The sequence below is a fragment of the Corylus avellana genome, chromosome 1, assembly GCF_965113065.1.
Source record: "Corylus avellana chromosome 1, dhCorAvel1.hap1.2, whole genome shotgun sequence".
In the NCBI taxonomy this organism is placed as follows: Eukaryota; Viridiplantae; Streptophyta; class Magnoliopsida; order Fagales; family Betulaceae; genus Corylus; species Corylus avellana.
The window spans coordinates 42,524,789-42,546,243 of NC_142490.1; the positions used below are offsets into that span (position 1 = coordinate 42,524,789).

The window sequence follows — 21,455 nt, forward strand, 5'->3', positions numbered from 1 at the left end:
GCTTTTCTACCATTTTGATATTATTAAAAAAGAATAAAAATATTATATATATTTTTTAAGATTTATTTAAGTTTTTGAAAGGGTAAAATATAAATGATTTTAAATACTAAAAATTATTTTGTAAAATTATATTTAAATGAATTAACTTTTATGTTTTTTTAATAAAAAAATCCATAAAGTATCATATTTGAGATAGGCTCCGAGGTTGAAAAGCTCGGGTTAAAAGAGCTCCGAGGTTGTCGCGCCAAGGACCAGCCCGCCCGACTGCCCAAGTCGCAGCCTAAGCACATAGCTCGTCCGTACAACATCTTCGTCTTCAATAGGCGATCCATCATCCCACAATGAAAACCCAAATTTTCGTGAATCCCACTAATTATTCGAACCCTCAATTCTCGCCCTCGGTTTTTCGCTTTGATTTTCCGCCATTTTCTGGGGAAAGTCTAAACCTTCTTCGTTTGTCCAGAAGGAAATGGCTTCAAAGTCCCCAACCCCACAGAATTTGCTCTGTGAGAGCCTCTTGTGCTTCTGGCTCAGCGAGTTACGGCGGGTGGGACGAGTTGAGACTCGTTGGTGACTCGGAGAGCACTGGTGAGTCGGATCAGTTTCGCGATTTTCTTGTTTCTTTGAAAGCCGATGATGGAAAGCATATATTCGTGTTTCTTTTGGGGCTTGTATGTGCCCTGGCCATTTCTAGGGTTAGGGTTTCTTCGATTGTTGTGTTTCCAGCTTCAATTTTGGTTTTTGCTATCGGGTTCTCGTTTGGGTTTGTTCGTGGAGGAAATTTCAGTGAGGTGGGTGTAAATGGAGGTAAGAGAAGGGCAAAAGAAGAGATTTCATGGTTTTATACTGAGAAATTTAAGAACTTAGTGACTTTTTTTGATGGGTTTGATGTTAAGGTTAATAATTTAAAGAATGATATAGCAAAAGCTATTGATAATAAAGAAATTACTCTAGGTGATTTGGAAAATTATGTAAATGAGATGGAATCAATTAGTTTATCAGCTTTGAATGCAAGAAACCTTGCCGAGGCTTCTATGGATAATGTGGGGAAATCTAATGTAGTGTTAGTGGAGAACCAGAGGCCAAGTAGAAGAAAGAAAGAGCTGGGTGAAATTGGGTTTGAGTTGTTGCAATCTGTTGGAAGTTTGTTTGGAGAGAATTTGGTTGGTTCCAAGCCTAATAAAGTGAAAGATAACATTAAGCGAGAAACTGTAGAGAGTGTAGTAAATGATCAAACTCGAGCAAATGTTTCTACTTCTGCAGTTGAAGAGAGTAATTTCAGTTCAGTTATTGATAGTAAAGGAACTGGGAATTTGAGTGTGTCTCAAGAATCATCAAATAAGTCTGCTTTTGATGAGGATGGAGGTAGACGGACAATAAATGATTCACAAAATGGGAAAATGAGTTCAGGGGAGATGCATGGCAGTGGTAAAAGATTTATTGACGGAGAAGAGTATAGTTACCGGAGTAACAGTTTGCGATTTATGAATAACCAGAGTTTCTCTGTGAAGACGGGCCGTAATAACAAAACTGAGATGTGGGAATCCCATGATAGACTGTTTAATTCTGAGGAGTTTAGAGTGAGGATGAAACATATGGGAACTGAAGCTTCCTTTGTACAAGAGCAGATGCTCAAGAAATCCAGTGGAGCTTACCAGACTTCTCTCAATAGGGAGAAGAGCAACGATAAGTCTTACAGTTTTCAATTTAGAGAAGAGGAGATGAATCATGAAGATGATTCCCATATGGCTAATGACCTGTCTTCACATGAGAGTGAGGTTGGTTCCTCTTCATCTCCGAAGGTTTCAGATGATGTGGTGTTTGATAGGTATCTTACAGAAGCTAATGACCTTTTGAAACAAGCAAAGGAGTTGATGAGGAGAAAACGTGACGTGGAGCGTGCTGAAATCATATTGTACAGGTCTGCCAAGTTACTCTCCAAAGCCATAGCTATGAAGCCCATGAGTTTGTTGGCTGTGGGCCAACTAGGCAACACCTATCTTCTTCATGGAGAATTGAAATTGAAGATTAGTCGGGAGTTGAGAACTCTCCTTTCAGGAAGTGAGCCCTTATCCATTGAGAAATGGAACGGAATGCTCAAGGGATTAGATGCCCGCATCACTAGTAAAGATGAACTTGCATCTGTCCTTGTTAATGTGTGTGAAGAGTGCGAAGAACTTCTTCTGGAGGCAGGCAGAAAATATAGGCTGGCGTTATCAATTGATGGGAGCGATGTAAGGGCCCTATACAATTGGGGTATTGCGCTCTCTTTCCGCGCCCAATTAATTGCGGATATTGGACCGGTAAGCATTCTTCATCAATAAAAATTCTAAGTTGTGCGGTTCCATTATAGTTAGGTGAACTAGACGTGGAAATTAAAGGAATATATTTTCTAGCCTGAGATAAGGTTTCATCATGATTGTGTTTGGTTGATTTTGATTAGGGAAAAATATAAAAAAGTCCCCCCAAACTACCAGCCATTTTCGATTTAGCCCCCTAATGTTCTAAAAGTGATAAAGTAACCCCTCAAATTACCAAACTATTGCATTTTGGCCACTCCGTTAGTCAAAACCGTCAGTTTGGACGGAAACTGCAAAACAACGTCGTTTTGTTATGGGTAAGTTACTATAATACCCTTTTATGAAAAAAAATAAATTTTGAGGAAAAATATAAAAAAGCCCCCCAAACTACCAGTCGTTTTTATTTTAGCTCCATAATGTTCAGAAAGTGATAAAGTAGCCCCCCAACAAAATGACATCGTTTTGCAGTTTCCGTCCAAACGGACGGTTTTGACTAACGGAGTGGCCAAAATGCAATAATTTGGTAGTTTGGGGGGCTACTTTATCATTTTTGAAACATTAGGGGGCTAAATTGAAAACGGCTGGTAGTTTGAGGGGCTTTTTTATATTTTTTCCTTTTGATTACTAGTGAAACCACTTTGAATTGATTTGAACTATTTGATTAATGCAATGCACGTTGCTGAATTTTTAATTCTGAAGTAAATATTCCCTAATTTCAGGAAGCTGCTTTTGAGGCTGACGAAGTGTTCTTGGCTGCAATTGATAAATTTGATGCTATGATGTCCAAAGGCAATACTTACGCACCTGATGGTATGTCTATGTTTTTCCTTACCAGTCAAAACAGTGATTTCATGATTGCAACTGCAATCTACGTAGTTCAATTACAAATTCTATCTGGTGTGATGACTGAAAAATACTGAAAACAGAAAGAATATATGGTCATAGAGCAATATTGGGCACTACATGACTATTGACAAAAATGTGTACCTCATTTGCATGAACAACTGTATTCAGTCAGAACAACTATGCAACCCCTTGAGCTTCAAATGAGGCAGTGTAGTGAAAGTTGCCAAAAAATCCGAGAATTCAATGATTGGGTGTTGTGTCTTATCACTTAGCTGCGTTTTTATATTTCTGTTATCAGATTTGGAGTGAAAGCGTAGAGTATTCCCTCTTGCTGTATAATACATAGAAGCCCTTCAGTAGAGAGAAGCACAAAGCTTCATTTTGCCATTTCAACTTACAACGAAGACATTATTTCAACCAAGTATGAGATTCTAGCTGATTTTTATGTTTGCATTGCAGCTTTGTTCAAATGGGGTGTGGCTTTGCAGCAAAGATCTCGCTTACGGCCAAGTAACAGTAAAGAGAAGGTGAAGTTATTGCAACAAGCCAAGAGGCTATATGAAGATGCACTGCACATGGACTCCAGCAATCTCCAAGTAAGAGAAGCCCTATCAACTTGTGTGTCTGAGCTTAGTTTTAGGTACTTCTAGTCAGTTCATAACAAAACAATCAACTCAAATTGCTCTGCATCCATCTTTGTTTATACTATTTTTTTTTCCCAAGTTTTGTCCCTTCTCCACCTTTGGAGTGCAAAAGGCATAATGGATAGCCTCTTCCATCCTTTCGTAATATTAAGAATAACATTGTTGTAATAATAAGAAAGAAATCCTTTCATCTCTTGCTCACCATCTACGCACTTGGTCAGTGATTTTTCTCTATGATCCATCCCGTATTTTTCTCTCTCCCAGCCAGTGCTTTTCGATCTCTGCAAGTTAACCGGTGACGGTAGACAAGTATGTCAACGCAAAGCTGTTGTATCACTGATCACACACAGCAGGAATAAAGTTGGGCCAATGGAAATCCTTGTTTGGGCCTGCTTATTCCAGCTACCGCTCTGGTGAATTGTTAGGTCCATAACTTAATTGGCACGCAACAACTTTTGTTTGCATTCTATACTATACAATGTTACTGCACAATTCAGTGTCAATATCTTCGGTTTGCATTAGAGTCAGCAATTTGTGTTTGTGTGCCAGGTTTGAGTTCGGGTTAATTTTAACTTGACTCTTTAATTAAAAGGGTTAGATTTTTTAACCTTAACTCTCTAATTTTGTATCGGGTTCATCTCGGGTTTGTAGGATGTGTCAAAAATTGTTATCCCTAATGTCGTATGTTGGGTTCAGGTTGTGTCAAGATATGAGTATAAGATTATACTTATCAATTTTAACCTAATTCATTTAATTAAGCGAGTCAGATTCTTCAACCCTAATATGCTAATTTCGTGTTGAGTTCGCGAGTCATAAAAAATTGTTAGTTCTAGTTTGTGTTAGAAGGTTTGTCTAGGTTTATTTATTGTTGGGAAAAGTACACATATCCCCCTTGAACTACAATTCAATTGTTAATGTTTATTCAAAATATTGATTGCGTCAATTTGTCTCCATATTATAAAAAGTTGTCAATGCCCCCCAAGGCCAATAAAAAGATAAAAATAATTATAATTTTTTTAATAAGACCAAAATACCTCTATAAAATTGAAAAAAAAAAAAACTAAAAAAAAACTAAAAATTATTTTTTTATAAGGTGGTTCGAAAATCGTCCTCAGACCCTAGATGTCTAGGGGTAGCCAAGCCGCCACAAAGAATGCTTGGAGGTGGCTCGACCATTCCTGAAACTCATAGGGGGTTGCTGAGCCACCCTCAAAGAAATTTTATGGGTGTTTAGCCACCCCGAACTGCCTAGGGGTGGTTTAGCCATCCTAGGTTGGGCTAGCAATTTGATTTGGTAAATTAGGTTCAGCTCAACCTGCTTGACCTGTCAAACTGTTAAGGATAAATCATGACATGACCATTTAAATAAGTGGATGACACGAGACGACAACCCGTTTGATAAATAGGTCATGTTAGGTTGATCCACATACAATCTGTTAGACCCTTTTTTTTTGGGGGGGAGGGGGGGGGGGGGGTAAAATAAATAAAAAAAATTGATTTTATAAAAGATCCAACAGGTCACCCATGGATCAAGTGGATTGACCCGTAATTGACCCATTTATTAAAATGGTCAAGTTGGTCAACACGCTTGTGATCCAAACTCAATTATGTCAAATCTTAACTCGCTAGTTTTGTAGTGGGTTCGTGTTAGATTCGGGAATGGTGTCAAAAATTAACACCCTTAATCATGTGTGTTTTTTTTTAAAAAAAATTATTTTTAATTTATTTTTTATTAATTAATTAATTTTATGTTTATTAAGGGTTTAGGATAATTGCCAATTTTTTTGTAATTCGTGGGAACATGGGCATTCCATAATTTGAGGGGACTACTACGGACTAGTGGTTTTGAGGGGACCAGTGGTTCGAAGGAGGTACAAATACTTTTTTCCTTTTATTGTTGGATTCCCAATTTTCTTGGTACCAGCTAAAAGTCTTTGCTGATAGAAAAGAAAGATGGGTAAAGCTAAAAAGACTTCTGTAGTTGTACAACTACAATATGACAAGACCAAATGATGACCGGCCACAAAGTGTATAAACCTGAATGGCAAATCCTCCTCCTGAGGTCTCCGGGACATCATCATCGAGTTTTCCGGAAACATCTCTATTTTGGTACATGTTACATCTAGCATGTTGTAATCTATAGATTATATGACACTTACGTTAATTATTAAATAATTGAATTAATTATATAACAATTATCATAACGGCTCCGTTTGCCAACAGCGCAGAACGGCACTGTTTCAGCTACAATACCATTCTCAGATGTGTAGCAAAAAATGTACGTAGTTTTTAATAACAACTTAAATCATTCATACTTCACACACTCCAACAAGTAACCAATGACAACCTAAAATTCTATATATTTTTTTCTTTAAAAAATAATGGAAAATATTAAAAAACTATAAAAAAAAAAAAAAAACCCCAACCCAAAACGGTGTCGTTTTGGGCATTAAAATTATTATTATTATTTTTTTCTTAAAAAAAAAAAAAAAACGGAGAAAGAGATCGGGGTGGCTCCAACCATCCCCATGGCCAAGGAGGTGGTCCGGCCACCCTCAAAAGGCGCAAAAAAAAAAAAAAAAAGGGCGGGGGATGGGATCGGGTGCATTTGGGGGTGGCCGAACCACCCCAAGGGGCTGGGGTGGTTTCGGCCACCCTAGCCCCTTGGGGGTGGTCCGGCCACCCCCAAATCCCCCCGCCCCCCCCGCCCCCCCCTAGTTTTTTTTTTTTTGGCCTTTTGGGGGTGGCCGGACCACCCCCTTGGCCATGGGGGTGGTCGAACCACCCCCATACCGGCCATGGCTCCAGCCTCCCTGATCTCTTTTTGCGTTTTTTTTTTTTTTTAAGAAAAAAATAATAATAATAATTTTAATGCCCAAAACGACACCATTTTGGGCTGGGGTGTTTTTTTATTTTTTTGAAGTTTTTTAATATTTTTCTTTTTCTTTCTTTTTTTCTTTTAAAAGAAAAATATATATATAATTTTAGTTACTTGTTGGGGTGTGTGAAATGTGAATGATTTGAGTTGTAGTTGAAAACTGCGTACACTTTTTGCTGCACATCTAAGAATGGTACTGTAACTGGAAGAGTACCGTTCCAGCTACAGTGCCGTTCCGCGCTGTTGGCAAATGGGGCCAACAATTACTAAACATTGTAGTCGCTTAGAACTGAAAAGTTTGCTGGAAGACTTTAGTAAATATTTGTAATTTCCAATCATTTTTCAGTACATGTATAGTTCCTCAAATTAAAAGCCAAACATTTGAAAAGGGCCAATGCAGTAGACCCATCCATTTGTGTTTTTAAGTGTCAGCATATTATTATTATTATAAAAGCACATCCATATTCAAACTCCAAAGTATTTGATTACTTGAAAACATTGTTGACTCAGATTTTTGGCTATCTTTATGGTCCAGTAATGTAGTCTGAGTTCTCATCTTCTTCTGGGATATCCTTGGGATAATCCTATATTGAGTTCAAACGTTCCCGGAAAACTTTCAACATGCCTGCAAAGGTAACAATTCCGACCAAACTCCCATCCTCTTCAACAACCCACACATAACTAACACGATGCGCCAATGCCTGAATCATCACTGCCACCAACGAGCTCCATGGATAACACACAATTGCTTCTGATCTCCTCACTAGCCTCGCTGAATACCCGCCTAACCTCCCGCTCCTCCCCGACCCAAACTCTTCGTCCGAAGAAGATGAACACATTGATGATGATGACAATGATGTGATCATTGATTCCTCTTCCATTAGCTCCAACGCCGCCCCCAAGTTTCGCTCTTCCAACCTATCTTTCACCAGCTGCACTAGGTCCTCCGGTGGACCACCGCAGTCTATATACGCCATTAGATCGCCTGCCGAGAGTGTCGCAATGGCAGCCGCAAACGACTCGTCGCAACAATTGAGCGTGAACGGTGAGATCTCGCCGATCAACTTGCCGTCCACGTCGACAATGGCAACCGAGGTTTGGCTGCCGAGGGACTGAGAGATGAGGGGCAATGCAGGCAATGCAGGGTCGTCGTATTGGATGGCGAGGATGTTTTTGGTGTCGATGACGTTAAGGGTGTTGATGGGGTTGATTGGGGTGGGAGCGAAAATGGCAATGGAGTTGAGGAGGTAGCGGATCAAGTCTTCATGTGTGAGCCAGCAGTACTCGCGGGTGTTGTGGAGGGTGGAGTTGAAGGATGCCGCCTTGAGGAGGAGGTTTTTTCTTGAACTTGTGCTGCTCCGGCTTTGCCTTGGTATTGGTATCACAAGGTTCTGTGCTCCTTCGAGGATCAGATCTATTGCCTCCACTAAGCTGAAAATCAATTGCAAGGAAAATCAATTAGCCACATAGAAGACAATAATTTTTTCACTATTATTCTTAGAAAATCTTGAGGATTTTTATCTTCATATCTTCAAACTTGTAACTTGGACAGATTTTCTTCAACTCAATTTATAAAATACATAATTAAACATATATATTTTTAATTTAATTTAAAATCCGACATTTGAAATGCCAAAAATGCAATGCCAAACATATTCTTAACCTTGACTAATTAGATGAAGAAAGAAATAAATTGTTTGAAAAGAAAGAAATAAATAAATAAAACTTGGATCTTGAGGTTTTTTTTTTTTTTAATTCAAACGTTTTCCTTTCATTTGCCATGTTTTTTTCTAAGAAAATAGATTTAATCTTTGTGGATATGGGTTGGGCGAAAAAGGCAATTGAATAAGATATAAGATACTTACAAATAAATAATAAGAAGAAATAAGAGGAAGAATTAGAGAGAACAATACGACAACCTAAGGATAGTAAAAAGACAAAAGAGATTGATATTACAACGAAACAAATCAGGATGAGAAATTGATTTCGAAACAATTAACAAACCTTGAGTGGGGATCCAAATGCCTAACGATCCCAGCAGAGGTCTTGGGAATCAGAACCGAAACCGGCGACTGAAGCGCGGCGGCAGGAGCGCCGAGGTTCTCTGGGGTGCAGAGGAAGCAGATTATGTCCACCATGCAAACCTTTCCCACGCATCGGCAATCATCGGGGCCGGCGGCGGTCTTGGTCCTCGACGACGCGTTGTGGCAGCAGCTCCACACGCTCAGATAGCTCTCCCCCAGCCTCTTCAGAGCCGAGAGGGCGTCGGCGACGGTGGCTGACACAGAGAGGCACCTAAGTGCAGGCTTTCCAAGGCATAGGTCTGATACCTCCCGGGCCAATATGCTCACTGCCATGCACAAACAACCAGCTCAGAGAAAGAGATTGAGAGAGAGAGCGCGAGAGAGACGAAAATATACGAAGGCGGAGGGAGCGCGTACAGCCTGGAAATGTTTCTGTTATTGAGGAATTGTAGTTGGCAACGGGACATATATAGGCGGGTGTTACCGTTAATAGCCGGTCACTCACACGGTCAGACCGTACGGTACGGTATTTGTGTTACAGCTTGGTCGTGTAATTTGTGAACTGCCGTGTTCAACTGGAATTCCGCCAGCGATCGGTTCCTCTTTCTTCTGCTGATGCTTTTAAGGTCTGTCTAGATTTTAGTGGGGACGGCGAATAGGTTGCAATAATGCAAATGGCCCCCCGATGTGATAGGGGATTGTGACTCGTTGGAGTGAACGTTCAAACAGTTTTTTAAAATATGTGATTGGAGAAGAGGTAATGTTTGAGTATAAAATTATATAGGTTAACTATAATACTATTTATTTAATTAAATGTATCAAATTATTTAACTTTGTATTGAGTTTGTGGGTCATGTCAAAAATTATCAACTATTATGTCATGTGTTGAGTTTGAGTCGTGTTGAGGTAAGTGTATAAGACTATATATGTCAATTCGAACTCGACATATTTAATTAAACCGGTCAAACTTTTCAACCCTAATGTTTTAATTTCCTGTTAGGTTCGTGTGGGGTTAGCGGGTCGTGTCAAAAATTGTCAACCCTAAATCGGAGGGTATTAATTTTTATTTATTTATTAATGTGATTTTACTTGCATGCTAATGTGTCAGCAAGTTGTAAAAGAGTAATAATATCATTACTCATTATTCAATAGTCAATAGCCTCTAATAAAAGAACCTATATATAAAAATATAAATAAATAAAAAGAAAGAAAATGCTCTATTTCCTCCTATGGTCTCTCTCTCATCATCAAAGTTTTTAAAATTGCCATTACATCTTTAGGACCATATGGTTCTCATACATTGTCCCATATATCTTATTGTGATTTGTAAAGTAGGAGGATGAGAGAAAAAGAGGGAGGGGGGGGGAATATGTGACATGTTTAAAGTATGTATTATTATTTAAAGCTAAAAACGCTCCAGTGGAGAATGTTGTCATTGATGAATGTTAGATGAAGGATTCAAACTTAGGCTAACAATTTGCATCTAACTAATTCTATCTCATGGTTTGTAAAGATGCTCAAAATCTGGGAAATTTAAAGGATTAATAGCAGGTTGGCTTTTAAAATAGAAATAATTAGGGTGAATATTACATGTGTTTATCTGCTCAGATTTGTCTTTTTCCTGAAATGAGATATTTCTTTGCAAATTTGATCTTCAAATGACCACTCAAGTGAGTATTGAATAGATAAACTTTCATTCATGTCTACATTCTGTAACTAAAAGTCAGCAAAATTGGAACTCCTTGGATGAAAAAGAAGGTATCTCAACCGATTAGAGGGGGAAAAAAATAAATAAATAAAAAAGTGGGTACCGAATAGCAAACTTTCAGATCTACATTCTCAACCATAAGTCAGCAAAATTGGAACTCAAAGGCATGGGAAAAAGGGTATCTCAATTCTCAACCACCTTGTGCTTCATTGCCAAAACCCCACTTCCACCCATTTAAAGAGTATGGGAGCAACCAAACTCATGAATTGAATGGGCTGAAAACTACCTATGTGGCGGGCATCGGTGTGGCGCATTGACACGTCTACACATATGACCCCAATTCGAAAAAATCTTTCCGGCCCATACGTCATGGTCACCTTTGATTGTGAGTTTTGATTTGCTAAAACGGATTTGAAATACAATCTAGAATGATATTTTGTTATTGGGTGCTTATAATTGTAACGATCCCAAATAAACACATTTGAAAATGACTAGTCAAGCTGCAATTGAACCCAATAAGGAACCAATGTGCGATCATTTACTGATTTACTTTTACTCTCATAAGTTCTTTTATAATTCGTACATTTTATGTAAATTATTCATCTTTTCAATGTGGGACTTAAGTGTTACAATAATCATTTTGTATCATATATATATATATATATATATATATATATATATATATATATAAAGATAAATACTCATTGTATCCCTCTTCTATGTTTCAATTTTCATGCATTTTGAATCCCATTTCTTCTGAAAGAATACTTGATCATTCTTCTTTGTGTTTCATTTATGAAATTATTGTAGAATTGTGCTTATTGATGTTGTAATCTTTTCAACGTCAACTTCAAGCTTCAACTAAATGGGATCATGGATTGGGATGTGATAAATAAATAAGCAGGCATATGCTGCCGAATATTATGTCGCTGTAATGTGAATCTGATGTTATGGGAATTTAAAGTGTGACCACAAGTGTTTAAACGAACTTCAACCACAATCAGAAAATGCCTTCATTGGTCCAAGTCCGTTAAAATCAAGTTTTGCACATGGACCTTGATGGCGAAATTTTTCCAACTTTTCTATCGACGGGAATTAATTTTTTTTTTTTAAACCCCAATGATTGTGAGTGATTAATCGCTTTCTAAAATTCAGGGAGCTATTTGTCAATTCCACAAACCACAGGGAGAAAAATGCATTTATCCATAATATTAAAGCAGAAGTCATAATTTAAGGTGGTAATAAAATTTTCTTGTCTTTTGATTTTTTTTTTTCAGGTTTTTCTTATAAATTTAGGATTTTTGTATTTTTAGGTTTTTCTACACTCGGACGATTTATCTCCCCCCTTCCCATTTTTAGAATCTTCTAAGAGCATTTACAACAGGGTTTTTAAACTAACTTTTAAGTTAAATTTAGCAATTTTAGTGCTCATAGATCTTCTAAAATAACAATTTTCCTAAAATTTGCTACATATGATAGTTCACTGTAGCACACTCTAAACATTTTTTATTCTTTCTTTCTTCTCTCTTCTCCCTCTTCCTCTCCCTCTCCCTCTCTCCTCTATCTATAATAAAAAATAGATTAAAAGAAATATTTAAATAAAGGAGACTGTAAAATCGATAGTTTGCTCGAGTTCATTGTAAAAAAGTAGTAGCTAAACTAAAAAAGTTGATTTTGAGTAGCTAAAAATAGCCATCAACTGCTGGAGATGCTCTAGTAACCTAAAACTTTTTTATCCATGCCAACATTTTAATCTATATAAAAAATTGAATTGAACGTTTTTTCATATATTACATGGTTTGAATTTATTGTTAATTGTTCTCGTAAAAGGATTTATTTTTTTTTTTTTAATTTCTTGTGGTATTCATAGATTGAGAAAAATGCTTAAGAGGTCCAAGACTATGAGATATCATTTTTTTATCAAATCATTCCTCGAGGTTTTTATTTTGTAAATTTACTCTTTAAGGTTCCAATCTTTATCATTGGTTCATTTTGTCAAAGTTCTGTCCATTTTTTAACCTATGGACACACCGGGTTAGTTTGTAAGTCCTTTATATTATAATTTTATCTCAAAAGTTGACGTTACTTTTAAAATTTACATCAGTTTTAAAGAGATAAAAAGAAGAATAAAATGCGATATATATCATTACTCACCTCGTAATGCAAATAACCCGTCATCATTGTAGTCTTAAAAAAAAAAAAAAAAAAAAAATGAAAGCATAACACCCAAAACGGTGCATTTTTGTTTGAACCCAAAAGGTTTTCTTTCTTCTTCCACTTCGTCGTCTTTCTCCCTTTATCCTCTTTTGCATGTCGCCGCTCGCCGTGAAAACTCATTTCAATTGAGTTGGTGCCGTCGTGCGTGATTTAAAATTGACAAAATTAATAAAATTCTGCATGAATATATATATAGCACTTTAGGTTGTGTTTGGCAATAGAATGGAAAAATGGAATGAAACGGTATTCTAGTAAATTTGATTGATATGAGAGAAAAAAAAAAAAAAAAAAAAGAGTAAGAATGTTTTGTATAAAAATATGAAAAAAAAAAAAATTGTAGTATTTTTTTATTTAAATAATAATAAAAAGAGATTAAAGTGAGGTAAAAAATAAGAACATTAAAAATAATTTTTTTAAAAAAAAAAAAAAATTGGGACTTTAGATCGTTGGGTCCGGCCCTTCCCCAGACACAGCCCAGCAGTTTAGTAGCCGCCGGCCGACTTGTTTGACCATTTCCATCACGTCTTGTTTTTTCCCTTGCTACTTTAGGTGACTAGGTCCGTCATTCGTGTCTCACTTTCTTGTCATTGCCAATATGAATATGCGAGAAAATAGATTAGAAAAACAAAAAGGAATATGCGAGAAAAGAAAAGAAAAATCCATTCTCAATTTTCTCCATGTCATTTGTTGCTCAATATAAAATCGGATAAAGATTTTCAATAATATGAATAATATATTTGAGAGAGTTGATTCACCTGCCTGAATAAGAAGCATGCCAATTAAAATATATTTGGGTAGATATATGATATAAAATTTTATTTTACAGTTTTCAATAAGAGTTTGATATGTCAGTTAAAAATATCAAACGCAACAAAGATAAGAACCTGTATCTTTAATTTAAATTAATCATATGATTTTTTTTATTTGTTCTAACTCAATACTCATTGCCTACCACTGAACTTTCTACCTACCTTTAAGCCATCAACAATGGAATCTCCAAAACCAACAGAGATGCAATACAGTGACTTGATGGTTTTATCGGTGGTTTTATCGATGAGTATTTTATCTATTAAACATTTTGTTAAGAGAAATAAAATTATTTAGTGTGAACAGTTATATTATTTTGTTAAAACACCAAATTCATACTACAGTGTAATTAAAGTTATTCTTATAAATTTTATAAGAGTTCTCTCAAGATACATGTAAATCTGAATCCAATCGGACAAAATCAAGCCACTGTTTGCCATCAAAAGCTACTTAAAACTAATTAACACAAATTTTGGAGTAACTCTAGAAGTCTTTCTTATATTTTTCTTGAATCTCTCCAAGAATGATGTGACTATTAAAATCACTATTGATCAAAATTTAATAGTGATCAATCACAAGCCCAATGGTGATTTTAATAGCCACATCATTCTTGGAAAAACTCAAGAGGGACACAAAATAGACTTGTAAAATTACTCCAAATTTTGCTTTAAAAAATAAATATGCTATAGTGTAATAAAAATATTATTTTTTTGTAAATAAAAGTCTTAGGTGATAAGAGGTCATATGCACATCTGTGAATAGAGCCACAACAACTATTAATGGGGCCTATAACCTCTTGCTACTTATAACTTTATCGGCCAAAAATAATTTTTTATCGAGCTATAAGATTTCGGATAATGATATAGTTTAAGCCGGCGTGCATCAACAGTGATCCACGCCAAGCATAAATTTTTGTGCTTTTTTAAAAAAAAATTAAAATAATAAAATAATAATAAAAAAAGAATTTACGCCTGGCGTGCATCAACATGCGTAAACTATATCATTACCCTAAGATTTCTCTTAAAAAATTGACTGCTTTCATTCATTGATATAACGCCAACGGATGTAATTTAGCAAGAGCCTAGTCAGTGACGAAAGTTTCCACTTAAATTATTGTGGGACAGCCGGACAGGAAATGGGCACGAGCTTTTTTCTGTGGATCGTGACGATTTACGTGGTACAATCTTGACTATTGACGACGTTCATGTGGTTGGCGCCACTTGATCGAGGAAAACACCAAGAACAACCACAGTATTTATTATGTTAACGTTTGATTTATCTTAAGCCACGTGTACTTGATTCGATCAACTTGTTTATATTTGTCATTTGAATGTGTCAAATGATGGGCACATAAAAGACGTCGGATTTGAAATTCTCCATTAACCAAAAGAAGCGTACATGTTATAGAGATTGAAAGGAGAGAGAGGGTAGCATACATCTGCCACCGGAGACTAAAAGGGCCAGGCGACGACGCGTGAGCTACACGTGTGGAAGAGGAAAGCGGGGAAGCGTGGAGCGGAGGTTGGTGATGATGGGAGAGGGAGAGAGGAAATAAAAAAGAAAGGAAGAAAAAAAAATAGTGCGAGGAAGAAGAGAAGGGAAAAGCAGTGAGCTTTTCTTATTATTATATAAAAAATCTCATTTTATCTCTTTGTCATTATTTTCTTAAGCCTCCATGTATTTATTAAGCCGCCGTGTGTTGCAACTTGCAAGCTGCTGACTAATAGCAGCTGCATATTTCTCTACGGTACAACAATTATCACGAAATACTCGTCACTTGAAAATGAAATTGCAATAAAATATCTCACATGCGTAATGCCTTACGATTGAAGTAAATACAAAGGACTTTTGTGGTCTATGAGAAGGTATAAACGCGTCGTCTTAATTTCTATTTAATGATAAAATCCTCAATGAGATTCTCCATTTATTTATTTATATTTATATAAATTTAGAATTTCGAACCTCTGGAATGTTCAAGACTCTTCTATTGTAACATGTCTATGTGTCGCACGTGCGTATTATTTAATGAATACTAACTCACGTGTTTCGTTTGATAAATGTTTTCAAAATAAAAAAATATTAGGGTAAAGTCTATTTAACCCCCTCAAACTATCATCTCAATGACAATCTACCATTTAAACTATTAATTGCGACAATTTATCTCTTAAACTACCAAAACAATGACAATCTACTTCCAATTTTAACAAAATGATAAACTAAAATAAAAATAAAAATACTAAATTGCCTCTAAAACAATATATCTATTTGCCCTTACCAAGGAAGTGTGATTGTGTTTTTCTTTTTCTTTTTTTTCTGCACCCAACTCGAGTTTTCTCAAGCCATCAACAAAAAATTGTCAATGTGCACAATGAGTACCAACGTAAGAAAAGCATGAAATTGGTCATCTGAGGTTTGTTTGTAGTGAAATTAATTTTTAAGATTTTTTTTTTTTTTTTAACATTTGGCGTATACGGGAAATCAACGACAGTGAATAATGGCCGACAACTTTTGACGATGGCCAAAAAGGCCGACTAAGTGATGGATTTTTGCAAGCTCCACGCGATCGATTGTAGTTTTCGGTAGCGCCGAAGATAGATTCTGGTGAACCATGACGACAACAAAGAATTAAATGCGAGAAAGCACGTGTAGTAAAAATAAGATCAAACTCGAGAAACGGTTTACGATTTTTTTTTTTTAAAAAAAGAAAACTACTTTACGAAAATTAAAGAAAATTTTATTGGCCAACCAAAAATGGTTTTAGTTTGACCACAAAATTTGATTTTTTTGCAAAAGAATATGAGATTTTCTTATAGAATGATAACAAGACTAGAGGCTAAGCTCTGTCAAAACAATGTTACAAATACACTCTGGAATGGACATCATCCAAGTTTTATCTATAACATCGTGGGTAGCTGTTTTAGCTAGACTGTGTGCCGCTTCGTTTCGTTGCCTACGTACATGGCTGACACTCCAACTCTGAGCATATTGGAGTGTAGAACGCACATCTGCAATAAGGTCACCCCATCTACAGTCCAACTTGTCTTCATTCTGAAAAGCCGTAACAACCACTTGGGCATCTCCTTCCATTATAACTTTTTGTAAGCCCAACTCCTTGCACAACATTGCTCCTTGATGCATGGCTAAAATTTCAGCTGATGTGGGATCCAAAAATCCCCTTTTTGTAATACTCCGTGCAGCTATTACAGTCCCCATGTGATCTCTGATAATGACACCCAAACCCAATCTCCCATTTATTCTGTCCACTGAAGCATCGCAATTGGCTTTGTAAAAGCCCTCGATCGGTTTTTCCTATTTCAAACCTTGTTCTTGACCACGCAATACACCACAACCATCTTTAACGTTCGCCTCTTTGAACTCCTGCAGGGAATGTGATGCGCGGCTTGCAAGATCAGTTGGGTGGGTGAAGAGGCCCTCGTGAATCCATTCATTACGCCTAAACCAGATATTCCTGGCTATCAGCGCAAAAGTTTCAAATGCATTGTCTACCTTACTTTGCAAGAAGTATTTGGCCAAGTCACGGAATTCTCCTTCCACACTGCATTTCTTCTGGAATATATGATCACTGACTCCCCAGACATCTTGGGCAGAATTGCAGCTCCACAGAATGTGGGTTGTGGTCTCCACTTCTAAGTTGCAAATAGGACACCAAAAATCTTTTGATATCTTTCTCCTACATAAATTTTCCTTTGTGGGTAGTATATTTTGGCAGGCCCTCCACATAAAATTCTTCACTGCATTTGGAAGTACTGACTTCCATATCCCTGCCCAAATATCACTTTCTACTTCCCTTTTAGAACTTTTAGCTTGGCCACGAGACTCCATTTCTTTAGCCAAATGATAAGCGCTGCGAACCGAAAAGATTCCTTGCGGGGTTCCCCTCCAAATTTGAGTATCCGGCTGATTGGTTGCACTAATAGGGATTGAATTGATGGCCTGAATTTCATCCCTCTTAAATATTTCCTCTAAAAGAGATTGATTCCACCACAAAGAGTCTTAGTCAATAAGATCTCTAACCACAGCATTTTCTGCCAAAACCCTTTGGGGAGATTGCACACAATAAGTGGACGGACAGGGAATCCACTTTGCCCCCCAAATGGGAGTACTTTCTCCATTACCAATTCTCCACAATAGCCCTCCGACACCAACTCTCTAGCTTTGGATATGCTTCGCCAAGCGTAGGATGGTTTATTTCCCAATCTGCCTCAAAAATTGAAACACCAGGGAAGTATTTAGCCTTCAAAATTCTTGATGTAAGATTATCTTCCATTTTCCACAAACGCCATACCTATTTGTCAAGAAGGGCCAAATTGAAACAATGTAGGTCTCGAAAGCCCATACCTCCCTTTCTTTTTGGAAAACCCATCTGACTCCAGCTCATCCAAGGAATCCCGGAATCCTTGGCGTGGTGGCCCCGCCAAAATTTAAGCATTAAAGAATTAATCTCTGAGCAAAGTGCTTTGGGAAGAAGAAAGACTCCCATACTATAGGTCGGTATTGCCTAGATGACAGCCTTCAACAGTATCTCTTTTCCTGCTTGGGAAAGAAACTTTAATTTCCAATCTTGAAGCCTTCTCCATACCCTCTCCTTTATATTTCGAAAAGCGCCAATCCGGGATTTTCCGATGAGAGCGGGCAATCCAAGATAAATGTCATATCGCTGTGAAGAGGGTAGTCCCGAAACCGCCAAGATTTGCTCCTTTATTTCTCTAGATGTGTTGTGGCTGAAGAATATGGCCGTTTTGGAACGGTTGAAGCGTTGGCTTGAGGCTGACTCATAAATTTGCAATATATCAGATAGCCTTTTCCAATGCTCTAAACTAGCCCTGCAAAAAAGTAAACTGTCATCTGCGAAAAATATGTGATTTAATCGAGGTCCTCCTTGAAGTGGGGACTCCTTCCATAGTACCATCCCGATCTGCCTGTATCAATAGAGAACTGAGAGCCTCCGCACAGATCAAAATAGATAAGGCGATATTGGGTCCCCTTGACGGAGCCCCCTTGAGGGGGAAATACTACCCACCGGGTTCCCATTTACAAGCACCGCATACTTCACCGTACGCACACACATCATGATGAGATTCACCCATTGATCCGCAAACCCCATCCTCCTCATGACATCCTCTAAAAAATTCTATTCCACCCGATCATAGGCTTTGCTCATATCTAATTTCACCGCCATATAACCCTTTTTACCGTACATCCGAGAATGCATGGTGTGAAGGGTTTCATAAGCGGCAAGAACATTATCTGTTATGAGTCTCCCAGGAATGAAAGCACTCTGATAGGGGGAAATAATATGGGGCAAAATTGTCTTAAGTCTATTAGCTAGAACCTTAGACATGATCTTATATATAACGTTGCATAGACTAATTGGGCGAAATTCCGATACACTAGATGGTTGAGCAATTTTTGGAATTAAAGCAATATAAGTAAAATTCAAATCCTCATTGCAAAATCCAGAATTTAAGGAATAAAGTACAGCTTGACAAACCTCCTCTCCCACCGTCTCCTAGTTGTCTAGGAAAAATCCCGCCGACAAGCCATCCGGGCCGGGGGCTTTAAGGGGTGACATTTGATTTATAGCTACTTTTATTTCTTCTCTGGAAAATTCCTTGAGTAACGCTGAATTCATCTCTGCTGTCACCTTTCCTTCTATTCCTTGTAAATTTATAGCACATGCTCCCCCATATTCTGACCTGAATAGAGAATCGAAGTAATTGACAAAAGCGGCTTCCACTTCGACTGGACTGGTTCTCAACACGCCATCAGCATCTTGGATTCTTTCTATAGTGTTTCTCTTCCTCCTTTGTTTTGCACTTTCGTGAAAGTACCGTGTGTTTCTGTCTCCATTTTTAAGCCACAGTTCCTTCGATCTCTGTCTCCATTGAAGCTCCTCTTGGGCTAAAAGTGAATGAATTTCAGCTTGTAGATTACGAACCAAAACTGCCTCTGGGAGACCCTCTACTGACTGCAGCTCAACAGTTCTATCAATTTTGCCTTTGATTTCCTCTTCTATTCTTCCTTGCTTGCCACGATTCCATCTCAAAAGTTGGCCTTTGCACCGTTCCAGCTTATAGTTTAGGCCAACCCATTTATCTCCTGGGGCTGATTTTTGTTTCCAGACCCGCTTGATAATATTTTTGCTTTCCTCTTCCATCGCCCATTTGGCTTCGTACTTAAAGCTCACTCTCTTGCTCCTCTTGTTGGGACTTCGTTTTGGAAACACCATAACAGGGGCATGGTCTGACGTCAGAGAAGCTTCAATGGTCACTTCTGCTTCAGGAAATAAAGTGTACCATTCCGAGGAAGCAACAGCCCTATCCAACCGTTCTTGAATGAAAAACTGCCCTTCTTGACCGTTATTCCACGTAAAGAAAGGGCCATGGGCCCCCAGGTCTGAGAGCTCACAGAAAGATAGGGACTTTTTAAAGTCCTCCATCAATCCTGGAGCTCGCCTTGAACCTCCAACTTTTTCGGACTCTCCAACTATTTCATTAAAATCTCCCACGCAAAGCCAGGGCTTTGGTGAAAAGGATTTTAAGTGACATAGCAGATTCCAAGCCTCCTTTCTTTTACTTGCCTGCGGATGCCCATAAAACCCAGTTAATTTCCAAGATTCTTCCCCATTCTCAGAAGTGACTTTGGCGTTGATGTGGCGACGACTGTAATTCTTAAAGGCGACCACAAAATTTGATTGTACTAAATACTTAAAAATATGGAAAATATTTTACATTGAAACAAACGGATCTTATAGGGGTCCAAGGTGCTCTAATTATTTATAATATGCCAAATGCAAATTCATATATTTATGTCCGGCATAAAACTTTTTTACACGACTTGCAAACTTAATACGAATTCAACACAAAATTAGTACGTTAGTGTTATAAGAGTATAATTCTACAACAAAGAGATTATTTGCCAGCATGTATCTTATGAAGCTCTTGAAGTATTTGAAGTTATCTTGTCTTCACCTTATTCTAGAGTAGAATAGTTTAATAAATATCTTTGAGTAATTGTAGTTTAATTACTTAACGAGACTTAGCTAATTTAAGGACGTTCAATCAATAAAGTAGAAATCGTAAAATTAATCACAAACCTTATGTTTGAAAAAAAAAGGGTTTTAAGGTTTCCTTAAAATCTAAAACGTTTAGGTCCCCTCAGAACTTAAATTTTATTCCCGTTACGTGAATACAATTAGGACCGTGAAGTTTTACCTATTTAATTAAATGGGTCAAGTTTCAATTCATTTATTTAATCTTATACTCATATCTTGACAAATCCAAAACGCACAATTTATGACTTATAATTTTTGACACAACTCACAAATTAAACACGAAATTAATTAATTATAATTAAGATGTCTAACTCATTTAATTAAATTAATTTATATAATCTTATACTCATAATTTTATTTTATTTTTGCCTCGATAAATCGATAGAAAATTAGGAATGTATACGATTATGGTATAGTCGTACTCGTACAGTAGGTAAATTACGTGTACGCTAGAAACTAATTTGGCGTTTGATAACGACTCGTTTGTCCTGACACTGAACTATTACCCGCAACTTGTTGCCTTTTCGAGTCTAACCAAACGCGGCGTAGACGCGGTGTCGAATATCTGTTTATCCCTTTTTCCTGCAATAGTTTTTTGGTCTGCCATGCGGGAATGTGAGAAGCATAGTAATGGATCACCACAAGGGCTGGTGCTGACGCAGCTCAGGATCAGATTTGGCTCTTTTTGGCCATTGGCTCTTCGATCATACGTAGGGTTATGGTTGTGGAATGCACCAATTTTGAAAATTGTTCAAAAATACTTTTTTGTTTTTTTTTTTTTTCAAAATAAAATATTAATAAACAATTTAAAATCCAAAACACTTAAAATTATTTTCAGTCTATATTTTCAAACTCACCATCTACAAAGCATCAACAAAAAAAAAAGTAATTATCTCCATTGCTTGTAAATTATAAGACTCTATTAAAGTTATAGATACTAAGAGCATGTTTGGAAT

The 21,455-nt window shown here is 37.1% G+C and overlaps 4 protein-coding genes across 4 annotated transcripts; 1 reads left to right on the forward strand and 3 right to left on the reverse strand.

Moving 5' to 3' along the window:
* Window positions 1-257: 257 nt before the first annotated feature.
* LOC132173041 (uncharacterized) lies at window positions 258-3,985 on the forward strand. The gene is made up of 3 exons (XM_059584599.2): window positions 258-2,303; window positions 3,020-3,110; window positions 3,606-3,985. The coding sequence occupies exons 1-3, from the start codon at window positions 342-344 to the stop codon at window positions 3,794-3,796; spliced, it is 2,244 nt and encodes a 747-aa protein (XP_059440582.2). The 5' UTR covers window positions 258-341; the 3' UTR covers window positions 3,797-3,985.
* A 3,145-nt stretch (window positions 3,986-7,130) lies between these two features.
* Window positions 7,131-9,138, reverse strand: LOC132170426 (CBS domain-containing protein CBSX5). Its single transcript, XM_059581413.2, has 2 exons — window positions 8,673-9,138; window positions 7,131-8,099 (listed from the first exon to the last, which is right to left on the reverse strand). The coding sequence occupies exons 1-2, from the start codon at window positions 9,023-9,025 to the stop codon at window positions 7,253-7,255; spliced, it is 1,200 nt and encodes a 399-aa protein (XP_059437396.2). The 5' UTR covers window positions 9,026-9,138; the 3' UTR covers window positions 7,131-7,252.
* A 7,595-nt stretch (window positions 9,139-16,733) lies between these two features.
* LOC148589882 (uncharacterized) lies at window positions 16,734-18,476 on the reverse strand. Its single transcript, XM_088515531.1, has 4 exons — window positions 18,352-18,476; window positions 18,025-18,268; window positions 17,592-17,730; window positions 16,734-17,407 (listed from the first exon to the last, which is right to left on the reverse strand). The coding sequence occupies exons 1-4, from the start codon at window positions 18,474-18,476 to the stop codon at window positions 16,734-16,736; spliced, it is 1,182 nt and encodes a 393-aa protein (XP_088371657.1).
* Window positions 18,477-18,954: 478 nt separating this feature from the next.
* On the reverse strand, window positions 18,955-21,106 carry LOC148589883 (uncharacterized). Its single transcript, XM_088515533.1, has 2 exons — window positions 21,035-21,106; window positions 18,955-20,151 (listed from the first exon to the last, which is right to left on the reverse strand). The coding sequence occupies exons 1-2, from the start codon at window positions 21,104-21,106 to the stop codon at window positions 18,955-18,957; spliced, it is 1,269 nt and encodes a 422-aa protein (XP_088371659.1).
* Window positions 21,107-21,455: the final 349 nt, after the last annotated feature.